This window comes from Mastomys coucha, unplaced genomic scaffold, assembly GCF_008632895.1.
Source record: "Mastomys coucha isolate ucsf_1 unplaced genomic scaffold, UCSF_Mcou_1 pScaffold2, whole genome shotgun sequence".
Taxonomy (NCBI): domain Eukaryota; kingdom Metazoa; phylum Chordata; class Mammalia; order Rodentia; family Muridae; genus Mastomys; species Mastomys coucha.
The window spans coordinates 26,010,857-26,033,560 of record NW_022196902.1 but is presented as its reverse complement, the minus strand read 5'-3'; the positions used below and the strand labels follow the sequence as shown (position 1 = coordinate 26,033,560).

General features: G+C 39.0%; 1 protein-coding gene across 1 annotated transcript in view; it reads right to left on the bottom strand.

Annotated features, from left to right (window-relative positions):
* The window catches only part of Trdn (triadin), a 413,724-nt gene that overhangs the window by 164,807 nt on the left and 226,213 nt on the right, over positions 1 to 22,704 (bottom strand). Inside the window, exon 14 of the mRNA XM_031380731.1 lies at positions 4,284 to 4,313. Within this exon, the coding sequence (XP_031236591.1) occupies positions 4,284 to 4,313 (30 nt within the window). The remainder of the gene's footprint in view (positions 1 to 4,283; positions 4,314 to 22,704) is intronic.

Below are 22,704 nucleotides of genomic sequence, written 5' to 3'. Positions count from 1 at the left end.
GACCTCCACATCAAACAAGATACACTGAAACTAATAGAAAAGGAAGTGGGGAAGAGCCTGGGGTACATAGGCATAGGGGAAAACTTCCTGAAGATAAGGCCAATAGCTTATGCTCTAAGATCAAGAATTGACAAATAGGACCTCATAAAATTACAAAGCTTCTGTAAGGCAAATGACACTGTCAATAAGACAAAAAAGCAATCAACTAATTGGAAAAATATCTTTACTAATCCTATATCTGATAGAGGGCTAATATCCAATATATACAACGAACTCCACAAGTTAGGCTCCAGAAAACCAAATAACTGATCTAAACAAATATTTCTCAACTGATGAATACCAAATGGCTGAGAAGCACCTAATGAAATGTTCAACATTTTTAGTCATCAAGGAAATGCAAATCAAAACAACTCTGAGATTCTACCTCACACCAGTCAGAATGGCTATGATAAAAAACTTGGGTGACAGCAGATGCTGGAGAAGTTGTGGAGAAAGAGGAACACTCATTCATTGCTTGTGGGATTGCAAGCTGGTACAGCCAATCTGGAAATCAGTTTGGTGGTTCCTCCAGAATCTGGACATAGTACTACCAGAGGTCCCAGCTATACCACTCCTGGGCATATACCCAGAAGTTGCTCCAACATGAAATAAGGACACATGCTCCACTATGTTCATAGCAGCCTTATTTATAATAGCCAGAAACTGAAAACCACACAGATGTCCCTCAACAGAGGAATGGATACCGAAAATGTGGTACATCTACACAATGGAGTACTACCAGCTATTAAAAACAATGAATTTATTGGGGAAATGGATGGATCTCAAGAATATCATCCTGAGTGAGGTAACTCAATCACAAAAGAACATACATGGTATGCATTCTCTGATAAGTACATATTATCCCAGAAGATCGGAATACAGAAAGTACAAACACTAAACCACAAGAAGCTCAAGAAGAAGGAAGACCAAAGTGTGGGTACTCCGTTCCTTCTTAAAAGGGGGAACAAAAGACCCATGGAAGGAGTTTTAGAGACTAACTATGGAGCAGAGACTAAAGGAAGGACAATTCAGAAACTGCTCCACCTGGGATTTCTTCCCATACTCAGTCATCAAATCTAGACACTATTGTGGATGCCAGCAAGTGCTGGCTGACAGGAGCCTGATATAGCTGTCTCCTGAGAGGCTCTGACAGTGCCCAACTAATACAGAACTAGAGGCTTACAGTCATCCTCTGAACTGAGTACAGGGTCCCCAATGAAGGACCTAGAGAAAGGACCCAAGGAGCTGAAGGGATTGCAGTCCCTTGGGACAAACAACAATATGAACTAACTAGTACCCTCAGAGCTCCCCAGGACTAAACCATCAACCAAAGAGTTCACATGGTGGGAATCATGGCTCCAGCAACATGTGTATAGCAGAGGATGGCCAAGTCAGTCATCAATGGGAGGAGAGGCCCTTGGCCCTGTGAAGGTTCTATGCCCCAGTGTAGGAGAGTGCCAGGGCCAGTAAGCAGGAAGGGGTGGAGTTGTGAGCAGTGGGAGGGTGGAGGGAACAGGGGTTTGTTTTAGTTTTTGTTATTTTATTTTATTTTATTTATTTTTTTTGAGGGGAACCTGGGAAAGGAGATATTGTAAATAAAGAAAGCATCTAATAAAAAGAATAAAAATAAATAAAAAGGGTGGCTACATTGTTTTCTGTATGATGCTTATCTGAATGAGAATCTAAGACAGAAGACTGTCAAAATCTTAGGGGTTTGTGTGGTCTATGATGTATTATAGCTTTGTTCCAATGGCAAAGTCAGTGCCAGTCTAATACAGAGTAGAGGCTCACAGCCATCCCTTGGACTGAGCACAAGGCCCCCAATGAAGAAGCTAGAGAAAGGACCTTGTAGCTGAAGGTGTTTGCAGCCCCATAGGAGGAGCAACAATATGAACTAACCAGTACCCTCAGAGCTCCCAGGGACTAAACTACCAACCCAAGAGTACATATGGTGGGATTCATGGCTCCAGCTGCATATGTATGACAGAGGATGGCTTAGTAGGTCATCAATGGGAGGAGAGTCCCTTGGTCCTCTGAAGGTTCTAGGCCCCAGTGTAGGGGAATCCCAGGACTAGGAAGCAGGAGAGATTGAGCAGGGGGAGGAAGTGGGGGTGGAGGAATAGTTTTTTTTTTTTTTCTGGAGGGGAACCTGGTAAAGGGGATATCATTTGAAATGTAAATAAAGAAAATATATAATAAAAAACCTATAGTTTTAACTTCTTTAGGAGGAAATTAAATCAAGTAAGGGTCACTGAGACAGAAATGTATGAAAGTTCAAATGTCAGGGTCCAATGGCAAGTTGGAACCTAGGTTAGCAGATCCTTGGAGTCCATAAGGAGAGTTTTCTATTTCCTTGAGATATTTTCAAGCTATTATAAGTATCATAATACTATATTTGGAGAAATTCTCAAGAATAGTGGTTTGAGGTATGTTAGCAAAGTGAAATAAAACTAAAATAAAAAATCCCAGAGGCATAACAATTGATGATGTGTAGTTATTTGCCTTGAATATATGAAATTCTAATATGACTATTGCTTCATATATCATAATTTTCTTAATATTTTGTTTTTAGTGTTAATGAACTGAAATAATTTCTAAAAGTAAAAATCACCTCATCATAATGAACTCACAGAAACACCACATAGCTAAATTTGTATGGTTACCAAAAAAGGTGGTTATTAATATTACTTTTTTACCAAATTAAATGATAAATTGTAACGATAAATGTAATGATAAATTGTAAATTCTTGAGATCCTATAGAAGATACAAACAAATGAACATTTCTGAAGCTCTAGTGTGTCTAAGACTGTACTGGCAACTCTACTACCTCATTGTTATCATGACATTTCTGCCTACAAAGTGTTTACAACATAAATGAGCATGATGGTTTACTACATATATATGGAGAATTAATACTGATTAAAATGTCATTAAAAACACAGTGTGTCCTATCATATTATGGCTCCATTCTCTTTAAAATAGTAAACTAGATTTTGTATTTTATTTGTTTGTTTTTCTTTTTCTTTTTCACATATAATAATTCTTAGTTTTCTGTTTAGAGGAAACGAAATGCAGACTTCAAGATATTGTGATCAGGTCCTAAGGAAATTAATCATAAAATATAACCCTTGCTTTCTTTTTTCGTTCTCTAATAAGATGAACACTAGATTAGAGGTGTCATTCCTGCATTAAGAGTGTTTTCTTGTATTTAGTGTCATGAAAAAAAGATTAGATTAATTTTCAGCATGCATCCTTTTGTAAAGTTGTGTAAGAGTTCATTTGAAACATTTCTCAGACGAGGATGATAGGAACTAGAGCAGTCTTCTCAAATCCTACACTTCTCGAAACATTGCCAGATTTCATCATGGGTGTAACTTGTGCTCTCTCTTTTAGATATTTTACTTTTGATTTCTTATCACTGGAAATATCCTGTCACCCTTTGTGACATATGAAGCCTCTAAAAACCCTTTGTAGTATAATCATTAATACTAATACTGATGATGATGAGATAATGAAAAAAAATATCATCATATCAATCTCTTGGCAAGAGAGGAGCCTGAGTCTGAAAAGTGCCTGTTCCGAGGTATAAATGGCCTAATTCTACTGATCACTGGTCAGTACCTTCCAGTCATTTTGGCTGATTCACCAGAATACACAGAATACTCCAGTTCTGGATTTCTCTGCTGTTGTGTTCCCTATCATCCAGTTACTGCTACAAATATACTTTAACTGAATTGTAATATTTTTGAATGAAATTTTGGTTTTAATAGTGAATTCAGTGTAATATTTTAAACAAAATACATTTTATTCTATATCATGACAAAGTAAAACAGGGATGGGCATGATATTCAACAGATTATTACTTATTTGCAGTACAGTAGAAGAAAAGAAAATCTGGGTATTTTACGTACAATATGAAAGGACAGTATAGGAGAATGAGTTCTGCATTTTGTAATTATATAATACTTTATAAAGTTTCCAACCAAGTAGGAGGACTAAGATTTGAATAGATTATATTTTATTCTTTGACTTGAAACCATTGTACTAAAAATATTTTAAGAGTAACTCATCCCTTTTGCTGAGACGAAATAGAAAAGGCATACTCATGCAAAATGCCTTCACATAGTAGACCTAGTACTCTAAAGAAATGTGGGTGGCAGAGCACTCAAAACCAGTTCTGCATATTGGTAAATTGTTCTAGCAAAATGCGCAGTGATATTTTGCATAGCACATTAAAACATACCTTCTTTCTTCTCATCCTTTCTAGCTGCAGCTGAAAGAAAGGAAAGCAAATAGTGGTCAAACATTGAACATTCTTTAGAATACACCCCATAATATGGAAATTCATCCCAGGAACTCATAAGTTCAGTGACCGCCTATGAACTTCTTAACCCATAAAAAGTTATAAGATTGTAACTATATACAGTGTTGTGCATGAAGACTTCCTAAAACTCAGAAATAGGAATATAGCAAAAACAAGACATATACTGAGTCAGACAGAGAAGAATACACGCTTATGTTTAATGTAATTCATTTTTCACATTTTTCATGTAATATTTGCACATTGTTATATCTGAGAAACTACAAATACTTGTAGAAGATCATATAATATCATCCATGTCTATATCCGTGATTCTTCGCAAAAATATCTACACTGATGATCTGGATTTTGGTGTTATTTTTTATTTGTAGTGTAATATCTTAAATATACAATTTAGGAATTCTACAAAGAACATTTCTGAAAAACATGCTTGTTTAAGAATTTGCATAATATATAGTTAGATCAAATCAATTCTTTCTAAAATAATCTAGAAATGAATACTTTTAACAATAACAGCAAGAATCACATAAGTAGAGAATCACATATAATTTAGTTTTGTGTTCACATTCCGTGTTCATTTTCATTTTGTTTACTTCAAAGTTGTCTACTATGAACTTATAGGCACTTGTGTATAACTTTGTCCCCTCATGTAATACTTGAAACATCAATTATATCTTTGTCTCAGTATATACTTTAATTACTTATCTACTAAATGAAAGATCTATAGAAGTTCTGCACTGCTGATTGTTCTCATTATGCTGTTTCTTACATTAGTGCATCACTGTCATTTCTCTGAATAGACTCAGCAGTGTCTGACACTGCATTGTTCACTGTGCTAAATCAACATGGGCAACCACTTTTCTAATGAGTAGGGCTCTCCAACATAAAGTCGAGACTCTAGGTTACTGGTCATTCAACTGTAAATACTTTATTTGAAAGCAAAAATTTCATATTTCACTTTGTATACTGTTTGGTTTTGTGCATCAACTTGACACAAGCTGGAGTTATCACAGAGAAAGGAGCCTTCCTTGAGAAAATGCCTCCATGAGATCCAGCTGTAAGGCATTTTCTCAATTACTGATCAAGGATGGGAGGGGCCATTGTGGGTGGTGCCATCCATGGGCTGGTAGTCTTGAGTTCTATAAGAAAGCAATCTGACAAAGAGTGGAGCAGATACTGAAGGAAAGGCTATCCAGAGACTGCCCCACCTGGGAATCCATCCAATATGCAGCCACCAAACCCAGGCACTACTGCTGCTAACAAGAAGTGCTTGCTGGCAGGAGCCTGATATAACTTTTTCTAGAGAGGCTCTGCCAGAGTCTTACCAACACAGATGTAGATTCTTGCAGCCAACCATCGGACTGAGCACGGGGACCCCAATGGAGGATTTAGGGGAGCTGATGAGATGTGCAACCTCATAGGAAGAATAGCAATATCAACAAACCAGAACCCCCAGAACTCCCAGGGACTAAACCACCAACCAAAGAACACATATAGAGGGACCCATGACAGCTGCATATGTAGCAGAGGAGGGCCTTGTCTGACATATTGGGAGGGGAATTCCTTGGTTCTGGGAAATCTTGATGCCCCAGCACAGAATGCTAGGGAAGAGAGGCAGGGAGTGGGTGAGTGGGTAGAGTCGCACTCTCATGGAGGCAGGGGGAGGAGGGTATGATGGGTGGTTTTCAGAGGGGAAACAATAACAAGGTCATAAATAAGCCTAACATGATATAACTATTCCTTGTACAATTGCAAACAAATTTGTAAATTTAAAATGGGGCAATGTCCCTTGGGAACACTTTTAGTATCTCAAATTAAATACCAGTTGATGTTAAAGAAATTGGAAGAAAGACAAATGTGTTCTTAACAAAATAAAACAGAATCATTCATATCACTTTATAATCATTTCTGCAACTGGGTATGTGGCCTTCCTCTACTACCAATTCTGTATTTCCTCTATCCCCTGCAAGCACCTCAGCAGGTCTTGGCTCTTTTCCTGGAGGAGTGACCCATACCTTCATTCCCGATGGGTCTGAGTCCTTTGTCATCCTGCTTGGATTTGGCTGTTGTAGTTTCCCATTAACTTTAATCACAGGACATAGCAGTACTAAGAAATGCCCTAAGGTATCTCCTGCATTCCAAACATAATCCTTCTTACCTCCATTGTGGAGAGGCAATCCAATTTCCCCATATTAATCTTGGTCTATCAACTCCTCCTAACACTGTTATTCCTTTCTTAGCCTGTTGGTTTAAGGGCATTAGAAGCCCAAAATGATCAGGGGGGAATTCTGAGCTTCCAGTTCAAAGGAATGTTTGTTGGGGTTCCTGGTAGGAACACTCCCCACTCTGGAACCAAAATTTCCAGGCCAGGAGAACCTAGAGTTGTGTGTGGGGACAGGAAGCAAACATTTTCCCAGAGGGTCACTAGGAGTGATAGTGAGTGGAACTATTCTCTTTTCCACCCCTTAATTCCTGGACCCATGAATCCTGGCTATGGGAGGAACTGTGCCATATATTAGACGTTGATTCAAAGCATATACTACCTTCTGAAGAATTGTGCCCCAGCCCTCCATGCTGCTCATAACTAATTGGCATTATAACTGTGTTTCCAAAAGGCCATTCCATCTTTCTATTAGACAAGCTGCTTCAGGATAGTGGAAGACATGGTAATACCAGTGGATTCCATGATTGTAGGTTCACTGTGGCACTTCTCTGGATGTGAAATGAGTTCCTTGGTCAGAAGCAATACTGTGTGGAATACCATGACAAGGCAGTCTGTAAGTCCATGGATTGTAGTTTTGGCTGAAACATTACATGCAGGAAAGGCAAATCCATAACCAGAATATGTATCTACTCCAGTAAGAACAAAACATTGTTTTTTCCACGGAGGAAGTTGGCCAATGTAGTCAACCTGCTACCAGGTTGCTGAATGGTCACCTTGAGGAATGGTGCCATATATAAGGCTCAGTGTTGGTCTCTGCTGTTGGCAGATCTGCCATTCAGCAGCAGCTGTAGCCAGGTCATCCTAGGTAAAGGAAGTCCATGTTGTTCAGCTCAAGTATAACCTCCATCTCAGCCATCATGGCCAATTTGTTCATGTGCTCATTGAGCAATGACCAGGGTGGCTGGAGAAAGAAGCTGACTGTCCACAGAACAGGTCATATTATCCTCTTGATTATTGAACTCCTCCTCAGCTGACTCCTTTTTGGTGAGCATTTACATGGGACACAAATATCTTTACATCCTTTGCCCATTTGTATAGATCTATCCACACACTTCTTCCCCAGATGTCTTTCTCACCAATTTTCTAATCAGGATCTTTCCAAGTCACTGATCATCCAGCTAATCCAATGGCTACAGCCCATGAGTCAGTGAACATCTGGCCAATTCTTCTTCCAAAATAACTGTAATATCATGTGTAATGCCTGAAGTTCTGCACACAGTGAAGATTTTCCTTCACCTGTTTCTTTCAGGGATGTCTTGGATAGGGGTTGTAATGCTGCAGCTGACCTCTTCTGGGTGGTGCCTACATAAAGTGCAGAACCATCAGTAACCCAGGTCCAAGTCTTCTCTTCTTCAGTCAGCTATAGGTACATGCTTGGCAACAGATGGCATTGTAACAGGAGTAGAAACCATAGGCATTTGAGCAACTTGTTCATGTAACTTGCTTATGCCTTCAGGAACTGCTCGGGCAGGATCTCATGTATACCACATTCATGTTTGATAATAGACTGCTGCTGTGCATTTCTACTTTATGACTTGGAGGGTCTGATAACACCCAGTCAATGATGGGCAGTTCAGGCCACATAGTAACTTGGTGTCCTATTGTCAAATGTTCAGTTTCCACTAAGTCTCAATAGCAGGCCAAGAGCTGTTTTTCAAAGAGAATAGTTGTCTCCAGATGGTAGAGTTTTGCACCAAAATCCCAAAGGTCCCTGCTGTGATTTACCTACAAAAGCCTGCCAGAAGCTCCAAACAGCATCTCTATCTGCCACCTATACCTGAATTACTATTGGATCTGCTGGATCATATGATCCAAGTGGTAGAGCAGCATGCACAGAAACCTACACCTGTTAATTAGAGAACCTTCTCCTGTTCCAGGCCCCAAACAAAGCTAGTAGTTTTCTGAGTCACTTGGTAAAATGGGCCCAAGTAACACACCCAAGTGAGAAATATGCTGTCTCCAAAATCCAAATAGACCCACTAAACATTGTGCTTCTTTCTTGGTGGTGGGAGGGGCCAGGTGCAATAACTTATCTTTCACCTTAGAAGGAATATCTCTGCATGCCCGGCACCACTGAATTCCTAAGAATTTCACTGAGGACTAGAATTTTGGTTGGATTTATTTTGCATCCTCTGACATGCATATGTGTTACTAATGAGTCCAAAATGGTTGCTACTCCCTGCTCACTTGGTCCAATAAGCATATCATCAATATAGTGCACCAATGTGATATTTTGTGGAAGAGACAAATGATCAAGATTCCTTTTAATTAAGTTATGACACAGGGCAGAAGAGTTAATATAACCTTGAGGCAAAACTGTAAAGGTATACTGCTGGCCTTATCAACTGAAAGCAAATTGCTTCTGGTGGTCTTTATGGACAGGTACTGAGAAGAAGGCATTTGCTAGATCAATAGCTGCATACCAGGTACCAGGAGATATGTTAATTTGTTCAAGTAATGAAACTACATCTGGTACAGCAGCTGCAATCAGAGTTACTACCTGATTTAGTTTTCAATAGTCAACTATCATTCTCTATGATCCATCTGTCTTCTGCACTGACCAGATAGGAGAGATAAAGGGAGATATGGTGGGAACCACCACCCTGTATCTTTTACGTTCTTGATAATGGCAGTAATTTCTGCAATTCCTTGAGGAATATGATCTGTATTTGATTCACTATTTTCTTTGACAGAGGCGATGCTACATGCCTCTATTTAGTCTTTCCAACCATAATAGCTCTCACTTCACAGGTCAGAGAGCAAATGTGAGAATTCTGCCAATCTCTAAGTATATCTATCCCAACTATACATTCTGGAACTGGGGAAATGACCACAGGATGTTTTGGGGAACCTATTGGACCTACTGTGAGTAAGGCATCAGTCAAAACTCCATTAATCACCCTAAGCCCACTGGTCGGCTGCAATGTTTCTTGGGATCTCCTAGGATCAGTGGCAATTTAGAACCAGTATCCAATAGATCCCAGAAAGTCTGATTATTTCCTTTCCCCCAGTGTACAGTTACCATTGTAATAGGGTGTATGTTTCTCTGGAAAAGAACCAGAGAAAGGCTAACAGCAAAACTTTCAAGTGTCTTACCAAGATCCTTCCTCAGGATTACCAAGTTATTCTGACTTCCTTGAGTCAGGACTGGAACTCAAGCAGGTCAGGAATGTGGAAATGAAAGTTGAATAAACCCTTTTCTCCCCAACTTTCTTCTTGGTTATGATGTGTGTACAGGAATAGAAACCCTGACTAAGACAGCTTCCAATCTACTTCATGCCTGGAAACATCATGACTGATTAGCCAGTATCAAAAGTGTGAAAGAATCATGCCAGTATAATTTTTACCTCGCCTGTGCTGACAATTATGGGCTATGTCATTATAAATGTTTTGTCTTCACTGTCCATTATAATAACTACAATCACCTTGTCTCTTGTGATTCATTCAATGCTGCCACCTGGCCCTTGTTACCTCAGGGCCAAATTAAATCCACTGCATTTAGTTCATCTAATTGAGCAGCATCATCTCCAACCCTAAGGTCTAGCACAAGGAAAAGGGCAAGAACAAAAACTTTTCAAATATGCTGGTGCCCCTCTCATCAGTTTGTGCCTTACATGATTCATGAAGGACATATCTTCTGAACGTTCCCATTGTGAAGGACTGGGTTTTACACAATGTAAACACTCTATTTCCCTGAGCCTTAAAATCACTTTGTCAACACTAAGCCAAGGGATATCAGGTATCTCCAATTCCTTTTCAGTAGACCATCTTTTGACAAACCCTTCAGCCAACCATTCAAACAAACTTCTGACACCTTTTTTTAACTGTCCAAGCTCCCATATTAAACCTAGAATCTGCAGTCAGAGGGATCATGTCAATTAACTCAGCCTGACCTAGTTTTATGTTCCTTCCACCATTATCCAACACCCTAAAGTCCATTCCCTCACATATCCCCCAGTCTTGAGTTTGAATAGCAAACTCATTAAGCTTCTCAGTAGTGTAGCATATTTTCTCATGGACTACACTTTCAACCTCCCCTCTAGGGGCCTGTTTTGCCTTGAGTGTGGTTATAGGTCTAGAAGAAACTATCAGTGGGACTTGAGAAACATCAGTATTGTCTGGCATTTTATTTAGAGAAAGTCACTGGTGGTTTATCAGACTCTGAGAGATTAACTTCTTCATGTGAGAAAGGCATTATTTCAAGAGTTGGGGCTAAGTGTACTACTTCCTCAGGTGGGGTAAACCCCTGAGAATCTGAAGACTCAAAATTCTCACCTTCAACAGGGTCCTCCCACACATCCCCATCCCAAATTATATGATCCCATTCTTTGTCAATTAATGCCTTTACTTTACTGACAACCTCTAAGGCTCAGACTTGAATTTTTGCTGTATTTCAGCCAGCCTTATAATGAGGACTTCAGTTTGATTTTCTGAAACTCAAACTCAATTGCTGCTGGAGAGAAGATTCTCTTCAAGGGCATACTTAGCTTTAGATTGTTTACTTGCATCTGGAACCATTCAGCTCATTCTCTTCCTTCATTAAATTTTCTAGAGATACTAAGAGCAACAAACAAGCAAATCATTTTTCTGATTTCCCTCCATCTTGTAGAAAGCATTGAATATAGGATCACCTAATTCATTGCCAGTTACAGTTGATGGATCAAGATAATCAAAGTCATTAGCTTTTTTTTTTTAATCAGACATTTTATTTCTTTACATTTCAAATGTTATCCCCTTTCCTGGTTTCCACTCCAAAAACTCCCTATCCCATCCCTCCTCCCCCTGCTTCCCAACCTACCCACTCCCACTTCCCTGGCATTCCTCTACACTGGGGCATCAAGTCGTCTCAGGACCAAGAGTCTCTCCTCCCATTGATGTCCAACAAGGCCATCCTATGATACATATGCAGCTGGAGCATGGGTTTCTCCATGTGTACTCTTTTGTTACCTTCCCTCTTCACTTCAGCCATCGGACTTCTGGCAGCCTCTGCTTGGGGGCTAACACCTGGGAGCTAAGACAGATGCTCTCTGTTGACTGTTGGTTCATCTTTGAAGAAGCCACCTGAGTACACCCACCACCTGAAGATCTTCTGAACCTGGGGACTTTGGCACCTGAACTTTCTTTGCAGTATAATCTAGAGACTTGGTTTTGGTTTCTCCTGTGACTATAAAAACCCTGGCTTATTCTGAGTAAAGTGGAGCCTTGATTGGGACGCAACTTGGCTTCATGTTTTCTCTTTGCATTTCAAACCCTCTATTTCAGGTCCTTTATTTCGTCCTCGCTGAGAGAACCCAGTTCGTGAAACTGAGGGCAGTTTCAGATGGTGCCTGAAATTGTGGACTCAAGTATGGAGGATTTATAAAGGACACACTTTCAAAAGCAGAGCTTTGCCTAAAAATTCAGAAGGTAAGGATAAAAGGTCATACACCATTCTGCACAGTAGGCAATTTTGATGCTAGTGCTAACCTTATTTTTACATTGTAGAAGTATTGCTGTGTGTCTAAGAAGGGTATGGGACTGGGTTGGATTGGCACTGACCTGGCGTTTAATTCACCTAGGGGGTGTGACAGTAAGTATGGATTTGAATGAGTCAAAAGCAGTGATACAGATTATAAATAAGTTGCTTCAGGCAAGAGGAACCAGGGTGGAAAAAATGCATTAAAAGGTCTCTCAGATGAAATCGAATCTTGTTGCTCATGGATTCACAAAGTAAGTAATTTAAATAAAAGAAAATGGGAAAAAATTGAAAAAGCTCTGAGGCATAATCAGGCAGATTCACTCAATGCCTTTGGGCACATGTGAAGGAGATCATAGAGGAGAGAGATAGAGTGTCAGAAAGCAAATTGAGCTCACAGGAATCAGAGTTCAGATAAGGAAAGAGAAGAGACTCAAAATACTTCTTCAGAAAGCAGAACTACTAAGTCTCGTAGAGAGAAGTTGCTTTCATACGCATCATCTGCTAATTCTAGGTCCACTATGACAGGAGAGAAGAATCAGATAGATTTACAATTAAGTAAATTGGAGTTTGAAATCAAGTTGCAGAAATTGAATAATGAGTTGAATGAAGTAAAGGCAGTATCAGGAAAAAGAAAGGACAGCAATTTTGAGACAGGTCAATCGCCTTTAGAGAAAGCAGTTAATCAGGCTAGAGAAAATGGGCAAGACACTTCAGGAGTGCTAGTGTTTTCTGTAGTGGAAAGACTTTATCAGTAAAATGAGAGAATTAGACAATATCAGCCTTTAGAATTTAAGGTTATAAAAGATTTAAAAGGAGCAATGGCTCAATATGGTCCAAACGCCCCATTTACGCAGGCACTGTTGAATAATGTAATAGAGTCAAATTTAACACCTCAAGACTGGAGAACTTTATGTAAGGCTATACTGCAATTGTGATTTTTTTTTTTACTTTGGAGTTCAGAATGGAGAGAATTCAGTAAAAGAACAGCTGCACAGAATGCTCAGTCAGGTAATCCAGATGGAATCTGGATATGCTCCTGGGAGAAGGGCAGTATGAAGGAAATGTTAGGCAGATTGAGTATCCTGTATGTACAAATTGTGATGGCAGCAAGACGAGCTTGGATTAAATTACCTATGAAAGGTGAGATTAATGGAAGTCTAGCTGCTATCCGACAAGGCCCAGAGGAGCTTTTTCAAAATTTTGTAGCCAGGTTACAGCAAGCTGCGAGTAGAATTCTTGGGGAGTCTCATATGGACAGTTCGTTTATTACATAGTTAGCTTATGAGAATGCTAATTCAGCGTGTAAAGCTGCTATTCAGCCACACAAAGGTAGGATGAATTTATCTGGATATATTCACTTTGTGCAGATGTTGGACCTTCCTATAATCAAGGCTTGGCAATAGCAGCTGCATTGCAGGGAACTATAGTTCAAGAGATTCTGGTGCAAAGACAGGAGAATAAAGGATGTTTTAAATGTGGTAGTATGAATCATTTTAAATGTGATTGCCCTAAGAAATTAGGAGCTACAAACAGGCAGCAGTCAGGCGCTGCCCCGAGACTCTGTCCTCATTATAGGAGAGGGAAGCATTGGGCCAGAGACTGTAGATTTAAAAAAGGCTTTCAAGGCAATACATTGTCGGGAAACGAGTGGACGGGGCAGCCCCAGGCCCCATTCCTAAAACAACAGGCAGCATATGGGGCTATGAGGCTGCCACCCAGCCAAGGAAATTCATCTTTGAACTTTTCAGGGCAACCCCAGGAAGTGCAGGATTGGACCTCTGTTCCACCTGTCACACAATATTAACACCAGAAATGGGAGTTCAAATTCTGCCTACTGGAGTCTTTGGGCCCTTGCCCACAGAGACTTGGGGATTACTTATAGGGAGAAGTAGCTCAATTGTGAAAGGATTGCAGATTTATCCAGGTGCTATTGATGGTGATTATCAGGGGGAGATTAAGATTATGGCTGCTTCACCTCATGGTATTATTATAGTACCTGCTAATCAGAGAATTGCTCAGCTTATTTTAATCCCTCTGTACCCAATGCCCTCTAATTTTGTTAAAAAGGAGAGAGGACAGAGTTGTTTTGGTTCTTCTGATGTATACTGGGTACAGTCTATCACTAGCAAAAGACCTAATCTTAAATTAATTATTGAAGGAAAAAGTTTTGAAGGCTTAATAGATGCTGGAGCTGATGTGACTATCATTAGAGGACAAGACTGGCCCTCAACTTAGGCTTTGTCTGAGACAATAACTCATCTCCAAGGAATTTGTTCCACCAGTAACCCAAAACGAAGCTCTAAGCTTCTAACCTGGAGAGATGAGGAAGGTAATTCAGGACAAATTCAGCCTTATGTTATGTCAAATCTGCCTGTTACTCTGTGGGGAAGAGATCTGTTGTCACAAATGGGTCTTGCCTTGTGCAGCCCTAGTGAAATAGCTAATAAACAGAGGCCAGAACAGGACATTAGAACATCTGGAGGCCCTAAGCCTCATCCTAATAGTAAATGTTTGAAGCATTTTCTATGATGGCCACTATCTTGCCTGCACCCCATGCAGATAAAATTCAGTAGATTAACAATATTCCAGTCTGGTTTGATCAGTGGTGTTTATCTAAAGAAAAGATAGAAGCTGCTTCTTTGCTAGTAGTGCAGGAGCAATTGGAAGCAGGACATCTGAGGGAATCCAATTCCCCATGGAATACGCCAGTATTTGTCATCAAGAAAAAATCAGGTAAATGGAGATTGTTACAAGATCTAAGAAACTTAAATGAAAGAATGGTAGTTATGGGAGCATTGCAAACTGGACTTCCATCTCCAGTGGCAATTCCAAAAGGATATTATAAAATAATTATGTATTTAAAAGACTATTTCTTTACAATTCTTTTGCACCCTGAGGATTGTGAGAGATTTGCTTTTAGTATTCCATCTGTTAATTTTAAAGAACCTATGAAAAGATATCAATGGACAGTCCTTCCTCAGGGTATGGCTAATAGTCCTACATTATGTCAAAAATTTGTAGAACAAGTCATTGATCTATAAGGAAAAAAAGGCCAATGATATATATTGCCCATTACACAGATGATGTCCTATTAGCAGGAAAAAAATCCTCAGGATGTATTTTTATGTTATAGAGACTTACAAGTTGCCTTAGCTGAAAAGGGATTGCAGATAGCTCCAGAAAATGTGCAAACTCAGGGTCCATATAATTATTTAGGATTTACACTCATGGATCAATCTATTATTCCCCAAAAGATAGTTATTTGTAGAGACAGATTAAAAACCTTAAATGATTTTCAACAATTTTAGGTGATATCAATTGGCTTCGTCCCTATCTAAAATTTACTACAGGAGAATTGAAACCTTTATTTGATACTCTCAGAAGTAATTCTGTTCCAAATTCTCCTAGATTTTTAACTAGAGAAGGAATGTCAGCTTTACAGCAGGTAGAAAGAGCTATTGAAAATCAATTTGTTACTTATATAGATTATTCTTTACCCTTGCATTTGTTAATTTTCAATACAGCTCATGTTCCTACAGAACTGTTATGGCAAAAAGCACCTCTCATGTGGATACATTCAAAGGTGTCTCCTAAACATATCTTGCCATATTATGAGACAGTAGCTCATATGATCATGCTTGGTAGAAAGCAAGCACTGATTTATTTTGGCAAAGAGCCAGATGTTATCATTCAGCCTTTTACTTTAGATCAAGATTTCTGGTTAAAACAGCATATCACAGATTGGTTGCTTGTTCAGATAGGATTTCAGGGAATTATAGATAATCATCCTCAGGATAAACTTATAAAATTCTTAAATGTGCATAAAATGATATTTCCTAACATGACTTCTTTACAGCCTTTGAGTAATGCCCTTGTGATATTTACTGACAGCTCCTCTAAAGGATGAGCTTGATATCTTATGAATAATCAACAGGTAGTCATAGAAACTCCTGGTCTTTCAGCTCAGTTAGCTGAATTAACAGCAGTATTAAATGTGTTTCAGGCTGAAACTGATGCTTTCAATCTTTTCACAGATAGCCTATATGTGGCACAGTCAGTTCCTTTACTAGAAACCTGTGGTACATTTAATTTTAATACTACAGCAGGATCCTTATTTTCACAATTGCAAAATGTCATTCTTGCACGAAAAAATCCGTTTTATATTGATCATATACGACCTCATTCTGGTCTTCTTGGACCATTGACTGCAGGTAATAATTGTATTGGCAGAGCTCTTGTAGGAGAAGTCTTAGTTTCAGATCCTCTTGCACTAGCTAAATGGGATCATAATAAATTCCATCTTTCTAGTCATACGTTAAGACATAAAATTTCCAAAGGACAAGCAAGAATGATTATAAAACAATGCCCTAACTGCATTATTTTATCTCCAGTTCCACATTTAGGGGTAAATCCAAGAGGCCTTATGCCCAATCATATTTGGCAGATGGATATAACTCATTATGCAGGATTTGGAAAGCTTAAGTATATACATGTCTGTATGGATACTTGTTCAGGATTCATATTTGCTTCCCTGCATTCAGGAGATGCCTCTAGAAATATAATTGATCATTGTTTACAAGCCTTTAATGTTATGGGCTTACCTAAAGTTTTTAAAACGGACAATGGGCCAGCTTACTCTGGCAAAAATTTTATGTCATTTTGTGAAAATTTTGGCATCAAACATAAAACTGGAATTCCTTATAACCCAATGGGACAAGGAATCATTGAACATGCACACCACACTCTTAACAATTGGACTTTGAAAACTAAAGGAGTGAATTTGTATCCTTCTAGATCTCCAAAGGTGCACCTTGCTTTTGTGTTTGTTTTGAACTTCTTGCAGACTGACCTCAAAGGTCAGTCCACTGTGGACCAACACTGGCTTCCTAATACTTCAAATTTGTGTACCATGGTGAGGTGGAGAGATCCACTCACTAATACCTGGAATGGTCTAGATCCTGCTTTGGTTTGGGGCAGAGGGTCCATGTATATTTTTTCTCAGAAAGAGGATGGAGCACATTGGCTTCCTGAAAGATTAATATGCCAGGTAGACTCAGATCCACAGCCTTCTTAGTAAATGTGCTTAAACGCATTGCTGAAAAGTTTTTTTTTCTTTTTCTTTTGTTTTTGAGCTGACAGCTTTTTCTGTCACTCTGGAAATGCCCACTTAATTCAAAAGTTTGCTTTCTCCCAAAGCTAAATAAACAATTCAAATTCACTTGCTCACTCTCAGACCAAAAGTTTGGTTACTCCTACAACGTTTAGCCGGTTCAGGCTGGTGCAATGCTGAAGTTGCTAGCCTGAGCTTACTAATTTGCATTTGAATTGAGGGTTGTTCTCAGCAAAGATTCCTAGAGTTCCTAGAGCTGATATTTTGCAGCTCAATCAGATGCCTACACTCATCTTCAATACACTGGCGTGCAGCTTTATAATAACTTCAGAGAAGGTAGTTTTCAAAAAGACCGTCCAGCTTGTGGACTTTGCAGGCAATAAAGGCATATTTTGACATTAAATACATGGGAATGAGGTGCATTTTGAAAATCTCTGTTCAGTGAGTTAGGTCTCTGGCAAAGAAATCAACCTAAGACAGAGGCACGTGCCGAGTGGCTGTGTTTTTGAAAAAACACAAAATAAGCCCAGTTTGTAGTATTCAAACTAGATGTACGTGTTCTCAAGGATGGGTCAGATATTGTGCCAGTAGGTATTATACTGCAGTTGAAATTCACCCAGGCACCATGAAAATTCCTGTGCAAGACTGTGATGTTTGATTATGAATTTGTTCTGCAAGTTTTTAAATAAAAGGGAGGAATTGTTACCTTCCCTCTTCACTTCAGCCATCGGACTTCTGGCAGCCTCTACTTGGGGGATAACACCTGGGAGCTAAGACAGATGCTCTCTGTTGACTGTTGGTTCATCTTTGAAGAAACCACCTGAATATGCCCACCACTTGAACATGCCCAACGCCTGAATACGCCCACCTCCTGACGATCTTCTGAACCTGGGGACTTTGTCACCTGAACTTTCTTTGCAGTATAATCTAAACCAATGGCTTTGGTTTCTCCTGTGACTATAAAAACCCTGGCCTATTCTGAGTAAAGTAGAGCCTTGATTGGAATGCAACTTGGCTTCATGTTTTCTCTTTGCATTTCAAATCCTCTATTTCAGGTCCTTTATTCCCTCCTGGCTGAGAGAACCCAGTTCATGAAACTGAGGGCAGTTTCACTCTTTGGTTGGTGATTTAGTCCCTGGGAGCTCTGGGGGCACTGGTTTGTTCATATTTTTCTCCTATAGTGTTGTAAGCTCCTTCAGCTCCTTTGATCCTTTCTCTAGCTCCTCCATTGGGGACTTTGTGCTCAGTCCAATGGTTCACTGAGAGCATCCACCACTATATTTGTCAGGCACTGTCAGAGCACTAAGGATTAAGGCTGGTCTTCAATAGTAACAAAAACAACAGAAAGCCAACATACACATGGAAGATGAACAGTGCTCTACTCAATGATAACTTATTTAAGGAGCAAATAAATAAATTAAAGACTTTTTAGAATTTAATGAAAATGAAGGTACAACATACCCAAATTTGTGGGACACAGTGAAAGCAGTGCTCAGAGGAAAACTCATAGTTCTGAGTGCCTCCAAAAAGAAACTGGAGAGAGCATATACTAGCAGTCATTAGCTTCTTCAAGTTTGAAATATAGTTTCCACCATAGGCCTTCAATATTCTCTGACCTCCAAGGAGAGAGAATATCTGGAGAGGTTTTACTTCAAGTATTGTAGTTGAAGGTGCTGGTGAATTATTAAACCAACTCCAGGTTCTTAAAGATTTATGCTTATACTTCTGCTCCTCTAGAACCACTCCTGGTATCAAATTCTGTATTAGTCAGGGTTCTCTAGAGTCACAGAATTTATGGGTAACCTCTACATAGTAAGGGAATTTGTTGATGACATACACTCTGTAGTCCAACTCCTCAACAGTGGTCAGCAGCAGCTGTGAATGAAAGTACAAGGATCCCTAGATCCTTGCTTGCTTAGTTCCACAAGGCAAGCAGGTGAAGAAGTCTTCCCTCTTCCAATGTCCTTATGTAGGTCTCCAGCAGATGGTGTAGCCCAGATTAAAGGTGTGTGCCATCACGACTGGGACTTGCTTTGTGCCTGATTACCTTGAACTCAGAGATCTCCTTGCCTTAGTCTCTGGGGATTCATAGCCACTATGCATCAAGATCTCCATGCCAAGATCCAGCTCAGAAACTGTATCTCCCAGCCTCAAGATCAGGATCACAGGTGAGCCTTCCATTTCTGGATTGTAGTTCACTCCAGAAATAGTCAAGATGACAACCAGGAATAGCCACTACAAAGCCTATTTGTAAAAGTGCAGTCCAGTTTCAGCAAAAGACAGGAGTGTTTTGAGATGACAGTACCATGAGATGACCACCAAGAACAGCAGCAGCCATGGAGTACAGTTAGCTGGAGTCTAGAAGACAGGGTGTGTGCTACAGAAGGCTGAGCTAGAGAAGTAACTGCAGCCCTTTGGTGGAACTCAGAAGACCATGTATGCATCTCAGACATAGACTTTGATTTTGCATTTGACTGACTGCATCTTGATATTTTTCCCTCTTGAAGTAAGAAAGTATTTTAGGGGAGCCCACAGTTAACAGACTTTGAATTGTAAAACGACTTTGAATTTTAAGAGAGATTGGATATTTTAAAAGGATTGAAATCTTAATATGTAAGAACTTGTAAAGACTATGGGACTTTTAAAGTTATTTATATGTTGGGATGGACAAGAAAGTAAGGGTTGAGGATTAATAGTGATGTGTTTGTGTGTCAAGTTGATAAAATGTCAATTGTACTGGCTGATTTTGTGTGTCACCTTGACAAAAGCTGCAATTATTACAGGGAAAGGATCCTCCCTTGAGGAAAAGCCTCCATGAGATCCACTTGTAAGGCATTTGCTCAATTAATGATCAAAGGTAGGAGGGCCCATTGTGGGTTGTGCCATCCCTGGGCTGGTATTCTTGGGTTCTATAAGAGAGCTAGCTGAGCAAGCCAGTAAGCAGCATTCCTCCATGCACTCTGCATCTGCTCCTGCTTCCAAGTCCCTCCCCTATGTGAGTTCCTGTCCTGTTGTCCTTTGGTGATGAACAGCAATGTAGAGGTATAAGCTGAATACACCCTTTCCTCCCCAAATTACTTCTTCGTCATGTTTTGTGCAGGAATACAAACCCTAACTAAGACACCTTGCCTATTGTAGTTTATTGTAAAAGAACTGAGCCCATAGTCTTAAGTTGATATTTTAAGTGAATTTCCACATATATTTTAATGCTTCTGTTTCAACTTCATTAACATTGAGCTCAAGTAAATTTGATTCATGATTCAAATTGCACTTCAACTATTGTGTGGTTATCAGAACTTCCAGGCAAAGTAGAAGGAAATAAAATTTTTGTAATTTTTACAAGAACTATGATATGTAACACACTTTGATATGTCTATAAATAGACACATCCATATATGAACACTATAATAAATCTTTTTACAAAAAGTTATTTGCCTATGGAATTTAACCTGATATACATGTTCATGTAGACTCATTGTGTTCTTTTATCTCAAATAATGTTTATTTAATTCCATATCAAAACTTTCATAAAAAATGAAACAATTTTACTGAACTTGTAATCAGCAGGAAAACTTAAAACTGTTTCTATAATCCTTAACTATACTAGCATAAATTGCTTATAAATAAGATTTTGATCAGATGCAATACATTCAGTTGTATCTTACAACACACTGTATGCTAATGAGTTTGCTGCAAGGCACCTCTACCCAGAAAAAACTCATATCACTATATAAATACATGTCTTTTATTGCTAAGTATTGCAGAACTGAATAATCTATTGTAGAAGAGAAAAATGGAAAATCTGTCCAATGAATGTATTCCCCATTGTTTTCTAAAAGTGTTCTCTAAGCTTTTCAGAGGTCACAGTGGCAGAATACTTGTGACACTAATTTATGTTTTGTCAAATTAATTCTCCTGATTTGAGAATTTACTACTTCTACTGGGTAAGTCCTAAGGATGTCATTAAGAGATGGAACTGATTTTCTTGCATGGTTCATAAAATTAAGGTAATTATTTTTGTAATATATCTAGAAGTCAGCTTTTGAAACGTGAGCATTTAGAAAGCAATATTGATTTTATAACATTCCAATAGTATCTTCTAATATTAAACAAATCATAAGATATAGCCAGTTTAGCCATACCATTAGAAATATTTGTAGTAATAGTTAATCTGTATATTTTTGTATACTTATCTAAGGTGTACTTTTAAAAATATATATTAAAGCATCATGAATAAAACTTGGAAGCAGTGCAGTGATTTTTTTTATTCTGGTATGTAAATTTAGCATCATTATCAATAGGATGTTTCCAAATGGATAAAAAGAATGCTTGCTCTTAAGACTTGTGTTCCTGGTACTAGAAGTTACTCTACAGGGTAATATAGTAGAAAATACCCATCATCTCAGCCACTAACCCTTCAGGCTAAAATCATGACCTTCCTATAAGATGCTCCGGTGCAATGGTGGCACAGATCTTACTGAAGTAACCAACCAATATCTGACTGGATTTAAGGCCAACACATGAGATGAAACCTGCTTGGGTAGCCAAGAGCCTGAGACTAAAGAAGCCAAATAATACTGCCTTGCTAAAGAACACACCAAAAGAACAACATTCTGCTATACTAACAAATCAGTCACTTGTTCAGCCATCATCAGAGAACTTGCCTCCTGCAGTATATGGGAATAAATACAGAGAAACACAGACGGACAATGTGAGAGGCATTAAAGCACTGCCCTAAATGTGATGTTTCCAATAGCCCATAACACCTAACAGCTTATGAAAACCTGCAGGGAAGGAGGGAGAAAGATTGTAAGAGCCAGAGGGAATAGAGGACACCAAAGAATCAAAGCCAACAGTGAAGACACATAGGAAACCTATGAACTGATGCAGTCACAGAGACTGTGACAGCATACACCAAGTCTACACAGGCCTGTAGCTTATGAGGTCCCAGTGCTGAGAGTGGAACTGAATACAAGATCATATCCTTAGCCTAGAAGCTTTCTCCAATTAGTTATTTCATGCAAATAAAAAAAAATTAGTTTTTCTCTTACAGAGTCTCACTAAATATAAACACTACTCTTGGACATGACCCCATCCTTAGCCATAGATGGCCAGCACAAACAAAAAACCCTTATTGGTATCATCGAGGGCACTTTTATATTACAATGCTTTGGCTAGTTTTTTTTTCTTTTTCTAGCAGTTCTTTTATTTATATGTTAAGGTACCTGATTTTGTGTTTTGGGGGATTTCTATGTGTGTCTATGTGTGTATGTCTATATCTATTGGGGGGATTTCTATGTGTGTCTATGTGTGTCTATGTGAGTATGTCTATATCTATGTGTGTCTATGTGAGTATGTCTATATCTATGTGTGTCTATGTGAGTATGTCTTTAAGGTGTCTGATTTTGTGTCTTGGGGGGATTTCTATGTGTGTCTATGTGAGTCTATATGTGTCTATGTGTGTCTATGTGAGTCTATGTGTGTCTATGTGTGTCTATGTGTGTATGTCTATATCTATTGGGGGGATTTCTATGTGTGTCTATGTGTGTCT